At 42.8% G+C, this 8,600-nt stretch overlaps 1 protein-coding gene across 1 annotated transcript; it reads left to right on the top strand.

Annotated features, from left to right (window-relative positions):
* Positions 1-2,762: 2,762 nt before the first annotated feature.
* Positions 2,763-5,216, top strand: CALHM6 (calcium homeostasis modulator family member 6). Its single transcript, XM_068551170.1, has 2 exons — positions 2,763-3,434; positions 4,734-5,216. Exons 1-2 carry the CDS (start codon positions 2,907-2,909, stop codon positions 5,154-5,156), a joined length of 951 nt encoding a protein of 316 aa, XP_068407271.1. The 5' UTR covers positions 2,763-2,906; the 3' UTR covers positions 5,157-5,216.
* The last annotated feature ends 3,384 nt before the right edge of the window (positions 5,217-8,600 follow it).

Genomic DNA, 8,600 nt, shown 5'->3' with positions numbered 1-8,600 from the left:
GAAACCTGGAATAAGTACAGAAGGATCGTTTTATCTGGGAGATCTGTGATCGGGGGGAGCACAGTGGTGGCATCCCCAGGAGGTGGTGTTTAGAGACACAAGCTGACAGGATAGTAGGTGAGGATGCAGCTCAGTCTGTAATGAGTTTCTGGGGGCAGGATCATAAACCGCATACTCTGGTCTATAAAGCCCCTAAACCTGACCTTCCACCTGCAGCTCTGCCCTCGTGATGCGCCACCTTCCTTCTCACTCTCAATGCTCTCGTCACTCCGGCTGTCTTTCTAACCGCAGAATACTAAGCTCCTTTACACCCAGAGCCTTTGTCATTCCCGTTTCTGCTTAAATGTCCTCTCCTCATAGAGGCTTTCTCAGGACACTCTGTACCACATGATTGTATTTTAATTATCTGCATAACCTGAGGACATTCCCCCTCATCGTCTATATCCTCTCCACTAGAACATAAGCTCAATGAAAGCAGGGCATCTCTTGGTCTTGTTCCTTGTTGTACCCAATAACACCAGGCACTTTTATAGGTACCTAGCATATTCTGGGTGCTTATTAAACCTTTAAATGAATGACTGAATGAACAAATGAACTAATTAATAAATTGGTTAACAAACGAATTACTCTAGTCAGGATAGTAACTAAATATAAATGAAACCAAATCCTTGACAGCGGCCAGGAAGAAGAGGAAGGCTGTCGCCAGATGCAAATGTCTTAATAAATGAAGGGAATGAAAACAGATAGCAGGACTGAGGTGACGGAGGAGGTCATGCTGAACAGCTTGAGCCCTGATGGAGAATAAACTGTTAGAAGTGATGGAAAAAGCACAGGTTTGGATGTAGTAGTGGGGGAATGCCAGCCCTCCCTCTTGTTCTGAGAAACGTGGGAGAATAAATAAATCTCATGCAAGAGAATGGAAGGGTATGTTTGAGTTAGGTTACAATTAAGGGAGATTTGGATAAAGCCATCTGCACAAAGGTTGTGATATAGTGGAATTTGTTCATGACGGTATGTGGAAAGCGTGGAAAAGGAGGCAACACCTCAGAGGAGTAGGGTGGCAGAGGGTCACCCACAGGAAAAGGGAAGGAAGATTTTTTGCAGATGTGGGCTTACAGAGATGATAGTCATAGCAGAAGTGATTTGCCTCAAACATGCAACTTTGATGCGAGTTTACAGGAAGCCTGGCAGTACCTGGTCCAGCTCCAGAGAAGAGGGCCCCAACTGTCCAGCATGACAGAAAGGACCTTGATCTGAGGACAGCTTCTGAACACTCACACAGAGAGAGTAGCTATTCATCCCAGTGGCAGGTGGTTTTGTGCCAGGCACTGGTGGTGGGAGGGAGCTCAGGAGGCAAGTTGAACTAAGAAAAGAGTAACATGTTTCCTGCCCCGTCTCTAACAGTTCATTCGGCTCTGTGGGCTACCTGTTCTTCCCAGATAAATAAGGCAAACCTAGGGGATGGGCTTGAGTGGCAACCAGTTGACTGCAACCTGCCTCCCCAGACTCTGTATCCAGACACCCTCCTTGAAGTGAAATGGACAGCTAAGGGCACACGGATCCTCTGAAGGTCGTGGAGGATCATTGAGTCACTGAATACAATCCTTGATCTAAAATAGAGCATTCATTTGGATTCTTAAATAATGTACAACACAGTTGTCTGTTGTCTCCTCCTGAAGTTGCAAGGTGAGAGGTAATCCCTCACACTGAGCATTCATTAATAGGCACACCCTGTGTGTAAAAGTGCTTTACAGATGCTACGCAATTTACTTGTCTCAACAATCTTGAAAAGTGAGCACTATATTCTGCTTTGACAAATGAGCATGATGAGTCTAGGGGGAGCTAACTTATTAAACACACACATACACACACACAATGCACCTGACTTCACAGCCCATGTTCTTTCAAGTACACCTCACCTCACTCTAGAGCCGCACGGAGTAAGGCTCAGTTTCACAGAAGTGGTTTTACCTTGTGTCCGAGAAATGCTGCTTTGAGAACACTGAAAGTAGAGGAAATACTGTTAGCTAGATGTGGCTGCAGATTGAAATTTTTTGGTTCAACTAGTGTTTTTTGAGCAACTATGTACCGCTCTCCTCTGCTGATCAACTTGGTGGTCACTGAGTAAGGATTCGACACTTTTCTCCACGTACTGCCAGTGTTAGGACCCACCTGCGAGGAAAAAAAAAAAAGAGGCAGAAGTCAATACCGTCTATTCAGGCTAATCTCCTGAAGGAGACCAGGCAGAGGAGAGGACAGTGGCAGTTCTGTCCAGAAGGGGGACAGAAAGGAGACAGACGTCATGGACGTACTGGAATTTGAGCGGGGCTTTGCCACGATTTAGTTTATGAAAGAGAAACTGGAAATTTGCCCTTGAATAATGTTTCCTCTAAATAATCAGTTTTGTTTCGTTTTTTGGAATTATTTGGTCTGCCTGGGAGTGGGTTTAGGAGCCAGGGTGGCTGCCATCGAGAAAAAGCTGGTGTTTTTCCCCGTTTACCCAAGTAAAAAGTATTTTTTTCATTTGGTGACTGCATAGGGTCATTAAGGGGAAGGAAAGTCCCCTTGTCAGTTAGGAGGAAACAAAACACAATGGAACAGGGCCTATCTTCCCTCAGAGTTCCTGAATTGAGGGCTAGGGGTCACCAGTACCTCCGCTTCTGGAAAGGGGTGGGTACTGGGGAGCTCAGTGGTGTGTGTGTTTGAGTCTGCCATACCTAATCTGGTTGAAATAAGAAAGCGAAAGCTCAGGAAGCCCAGGGAAGACCTCTTTCTTTTTTGGAAGGCGCGGCTTAGCAGAGCAGGGAAAACCCGACCCCAGACCCTCCCCAAATCATTCGAGGAGCCGGGCAGCGAAGAGGCAGAAGCACACGGGCCCGTCCACGGCGCCCTGGGGTAGGAGACCCATGGAGAAGTTCCGGGCGGTGCTGGACCTGCTCCTCAAGCACCGCAATGCGCTGGGTTACGGCCTGGTGAGCCTGCTGACGGCGGGCGGGGAGCGCATCTTCTCCACCGTGGTGTTCCAGTGCCCGTGCAGCGCCGCCTGGAACCTGCCCTACGGCCTGGTCTTCCTGCTGGTGCCGGCGCTGGCGCTCTTCCTCCTGGGCTACGTGCTGAGCGCGCGCACCTGGCGCCTGCTGACCGGCTGCTGCGCGGCGGGCGCGCGCACTGACTGCGGCGCAGCGCTGCGCGGGGCCCTGGTGTGCGCGCAGCTCAGCGCTGTCGCTGCGGTCGCGCCGCTCACCTGGGTGGCCGTGGCGCTGCTCGGGGGCTCCTTCTACGAGTGCGCCGCTAGCGGGAGCGCCTTCGTGGCGCGGCGCCTGTGCTTCGGCCGCAGCCCCGGCTGCGCGGCCCAGCTGCCGCTGGTGCCCTGCCATCAGGTCCAGGCGCCCGACGTGCAGGACCTGCAGAAGGAGCTCAAGGCCCAGTCGCAGGTTGGGCGCCCGCGCTGGACGCGCTGGGGGGATCGGAGAGGGACGGGCTTCTACGGGGATGAACGGGGGAGGTAGAAATGCGTGCCCTTTCTCCGGACATACGACACCCGAAGACTAACTAGAATGGTTGTTGGCTTCTCATGAGCCGATAGGCATTCCTTCCTTCCTCCTCCCTCCCTCCCTTCCTCTCTCTCTTTCTTTCTTTCTTTCTTTCTTTCTTTCTTTCTTTCTTTCTTTCTTTCTTTCTTTCTTTCTTTCTTTCTTTCTTTCTTCCTTCCTTCCTTCCTTTCTTTCTTTCTTTCTTTCTTTCTTTTTCTTTCTTTCTTTCTTTCTTTCTTTCTTTCTTTTTCTTTCTTTCTTTCTTTCTTTCTTTCTTTCTTTCTTTCTTTCTTTCTTTCTTTCTTCCTTCCTTTCTTTCTTTCTTTCTTTCTTTTTCTCTTTCTTTCTTCTTTCTCTCTCTTTCTTTCTTTCTTTCTTTCTTTCTTTCTTTCTTTCTTTCTTTCTTTCTTTCTTTCTTTCCTTCTTTCTTTCTTTCTTCCCTCCCTCCTTCCTTTCTTTCTTCTTCCTTTCCCTTAACACCCTTCCTTCCTTCCTTTCTATCTCGGTGCTTTTGCTTTTCTTTTCTTTTTTAAATGGAAGTACAGTTGATTTACAATATCGTGTTAGTTTCAGGTGTACAGCACAGAGATTCAGTTACACGTGTGTGTGTATTCTTCCTCAGAGTCTCTTCCCTTATAGGTTATTACAAAATATTGAGGATAACTAATGAAAGGGAGAAAGGCACTTGGGCACTCGTATAGTGTCAGGCATCCACTCTGTACCAGTCACCGTGCTGGGTCTTTTACTTCCTTTATTATTCTCTTTTGTCTTTACAGCGAATACACCGAGTCTAGGTCAGGTTGTTTGTCCAGTCAGAATTGTTACAGTTAAAATGGGTCTGCCTGGCTCTAAAGCCATCACCCCACACTACTTCTGGGCTTGTAAAGCTAAGAGGTTCTTGGAAATGAATGTTTGTTTCATTGGATTTTCTGAAATTCCACGTTTTGAGTTCCAGGGATTCGACATATAAACTCCTCCTTGGGCCCTTGACATGCCTTGGAAAATGACTGTCTTGTCAAATGAGCACTTGTACTGAGGGGTTTGAGAGGTTACTGCCACTTCTTTCTCTTAAGGGATTAAGACCTAAAACTGTTGCTTGTTCATCATTGTAATTCTGAGTAGTTCAAACTTTATCTGAGGATTTAAAAATTTCTAAGAAAAAAATGTGACTAAATTGCTACTTTGTTGTGTTTTCCTAAGGTGTTGGGCTGGGCCCTGATAGCAGTTGTTATCATTGTCCTCCTGATTTTCACATCCATCACCCGATGCCTATCTCCAGTTAGCTTCCTGCAGCTGAAATTTTGGAAAATCTATTTGGAACAGGAGCAGCGGATCCTTAAAAGTCAAGCCACAGAACACGCAACCGAACTGGCAAAAGAAAATATCAAGTGTTTCTTTGAGTGTTCACATCCAAAGGAATACAACACTCCAAGCATAAAAGACTGGCAGCAAATTTCATCACTATATACTTTCAATCCAAAGGAACAGTACTACAGCATTTTGCACAAATATGTGAACAGAAAAGAGAAGAATCGAAGTATCAGATCTTCCAAAGAAGATGCAGTGGTTCCTGTTCTTGGCTTTGTAGATTCATCTGATATCAACAGCACTCCAGACGTATGACCTTATGAATAGGAAAAAAGTTCTTTTGAGTTATTGATTCATTAAAAAAAATAAACATTGGTATTGTTTATGACTCTTTTTTTTTTTTGGTCTTCCAAATTATGGAAACATAGCATATTAAATCAAATAAAAATTTAGAACTTTATCTCTTTATTATATTATAAAAAAAAAAGGAAGCAAGGTTAAATGGTTCACTCAAAGTGACAAGCTGGAACTAAATCAGAATTTTTATATCCCTAGCCTAGGGTCTTTTTCACTGAAAAATAATGCTGCTTTCAAATAAAAGAATTTAGCAGCAAAAACAGCAAAAGAACAATTGAACTTCAGACCTTGCTTTTAGGGTATCTGATGTTAATTTCAAATTCACTTTCATGCAGACAGCACATTGTTTGGAACTTTAAAATACTGGCATTTTATGGCTACTAAAACAAAATACAAAAAAAAATCATCATGAAAAGGGAAGTAAATTTTTTTAAAAACAAAATTTGAAAAACTATGATAATTGCAGGCATAACCTGTATTTAGTTTGTAGGATCAGAAGGAAATTTTTAAAGCTGTTTATTGTGGTAAATTTCAAATATACACAAAGGTAGAAAGGATAGTATTATGAACCCTCATATGGTCATTACACAGCTTCAACGGACTGGGGAAGTCAGGTAAAGCCTACACCATACAAATAAATATAGAAATACAAATTGTGAGCTGATTTAGATTGAGGAGGAGGGGATTGGGGAGGTCTGTGAGAAACTGAAATCTGTAGAGTCAGAGAAGAGCATTTCAGTTTGCAGAACAGTATGTACAAAGACTGAGGTGAGGAAGATCTTAGTACAGTCAGAAGCCTTAAAGGTGACTGGAGAAAATGTGCAAGGGACAGCTCGTGCAGCCCCTCGAAGTCATGCAAAGGATTTTGGTTTCATCCTATGAACATCTCAGGAGGATTGATCTGCTTTTCTTGTGGGAAAAGGAATGGCAGGGGGAAGAGGGAGAGCCAGGGTGGCAACAGAGAGATTAATCAGGAGGCTACTGCAGGGGAAATAGGTGGGAGTGAACTTGAACCTGGTTGATGGTGATGAAGACAGAAAAAGAAGATAGATTCAAGGTAGACTTTGACAGGATTTGTTGATGGAAATGATGCAAGGATTTTTTTTGAGAACAAAAATATCTATAGATAAAATTCTGTTGCTTGATAATGCCAGGACTTTTCAGGGGATCTTAGATTGACATTCCTGTCCATCTTCCAAATTTATGGCTGTTCTGTGCATTTAAAAAAATGACTTATGAAAACTTTGTAAAACAACTGAGCACAGATCATATTTAGCCCTTCTTCCTCTTTCGGCAGATGCTTGCTCCTGCTTCTATTTGCCCTTTGTTGCATAGGGGCCATTAAAAAGTACTGGTCAGTAGAGCTGAATATCCTGTTATTGAGAGTCATATATTGCAAGAAAGTTGGCAGAGAAACTGCATGATCAGTTCTTTTCTATTCCCTAATGAATAATTTTGAAAATCATATCCTGCCTACTTTCATTTTTGCTTCCTTTATTTTAAAATTTCTTTAGTATATTCTTCTCTTCAAAATTTTTTTTTCTGGCCTACCATTTATACTTATGTATAATACTGTCTTCAGTAGTCTCATGTTCCATTTTATTGACTTATGCTCCACTTTCTCTTGCACAGTCTTTAATATTATTGTGAAAGTATATATGCTTAAGATAAAAAATGATGATGGAGAAATGTGTGAAAGAAAAAGTGAAATCACCTCATTCCTTTGCAATATGTTCTTCCCAGAGGAAGCTGTATATTCCATGTCTAGACAAACATTATCTCATACTATAAATGTGGCTCTGCACATTTTTCATATAAAATATCATAGTTCCATGTATATATACATAACAATTTACCTCCTGAAAAATTACTGCATAATATTCTACTGATTAGTAGGATATGATTCCTTTTTTGTTAAAAAAAATACACACACACATGCACACATATATATGCACACATTCATAAAGTATATAAAGATAGGCACAAAATTTTCAGATTTGGTCAATTCTGAGGAATAATAATGGGTCAGGGGATTCTTTTGAACCTCATGCACTTTTTATCTTTGGATTTTAAAATAATAAATAATAAATATTAAGAGTATAATTAGAAATGATTAAAAAGAACCCTTACTACTGGTGTAGGGCTTTACAGTCAATAAAGAGGTTTTGCATCTTTCACTTCATTTTATTTTCAGGAGTTTGTGGAATACCCATGAAACATATCACTCACACTTACAACTAAGGAATCGAAGGGTAGAGAAGTCACATTGCTAGGCCAAGGTCACATGGTAGAACTGAAGCTAGGGGACTGCTCCTCTCTGGATCATGTAGTTCAAAGTGGCCACTTGGCTGTTTTTATTACTGGGTTAGATTTTTTTCCCCTTTGAAACCCATGTGCCCTTGTGAGCAGAAAAGATACAGATGTCCTTAGTGACCCCCAGGAATTTTCATGTCCTTCAGAAACTTGTCAACTACTGATAGCTAAGACCACTTTGAACAAACACAGTGAGATCAGGACAAAGCACAGTTATTTCATGGTGGGAACACGGTCACCACTATTTCGCAGGATACATCACTCCTCTGACCCTGGCCCCAAACAGGCCATGTCGTGGGCTCAAAAAACAATTTTATACTCAATGTATAGTTTTTTGCTGGCTTACCAAATGATTCTTTGTAATCACCCTGGCTTTATGCTGCTCTAAAGCCTTAACCTTAGAAGAGATTCAGACACAGCATCTGCTATTAGTATTTGCTGAAAAAGAGCCATATTGTTCTAAGAGATGATTCCATATGTATTGAGTACTGGCAAGGTGATACAATTTACAGAGCGTAAGATTAGGCATGTTCTCTTTGCTCCATCCAAAGCCGTGGACAGTAGTCAACGCTCTGTGAACTGATTAAAGAAGAAAGTCCCGAGGAAAGCATCTGAAAATAGAACTAGCCTCATACGCAAATGTCTCTGGTTGAAAAACATCTGGGAATCCCCAAATTTTGCAATATCTTGCATCTTATCTACCAGGTGGCCTACTGTAAACAACTCTTCCTACGATAGAAGATGAAGAAAGGCTCCCTGTCTGAGTCAACCCAGCAACAGCTGCCACTGCCTACCTTGTCTGCAGCAAACTCCCACTGTGTGCCTACCATGTGTCCAACACTGGGCCTGCCCTGAAAGCTAAGCCTTTAGTTGTCTTATTTTGTCTCTTCCTCTTCATTACCTAATTATGAAATATCTCTTATAAATTTCGATGTAAGGACTGTGGGATTGATTATATTATATTCTTATCTAAGGAAAGGCACATATATCAAAAAAGGGATATGGGGACTTCCCTGGTGGTCCAATGGTTAGGACTCTGTGCTTCCACTGCAGGGGGCACGGGTTCGATCACTGGTTGGGGAACTAAGA

The sequence above is a fragment of the Eschrichtius robustus genome, chromosome 9 (assembly GCF_028021215.1).
Source record: "Eschrichtius robustus isolate mEscRob2 chromosome 9, mEscRob2.pri, whole genome shotgun sequence".
Lineage (NCBI taxonomy): Eukaryota > Metazoa > Chordata > Mammalia > Artiodactyla > Eschrichtiidae > Eschrichtius > Eschrichtius robustus.
Note: the sequence above shows the minus strand (reverse complement) of the source record. Positions and strands in the feature narration are given on the sequence as shown.

Excerpts from the sequence above, each read along its gene's own strand:
- CALHM6 (XM_068551170.1), top strand. The coding sequence starts at position 2,907 with ATGGAGAAGTTCCGGGCGGTGCTGGACCTGCTCCTCAAGCACCGCAAT. Across the intron at positions 3,435-4,733 it reads AGCTCAAGGCCCAGTCGCAG|GTGTTGGGCTGGGCCCTGAT; the intron begins GTTGGGCGCCCG and ends TGTTTTCCTAAG.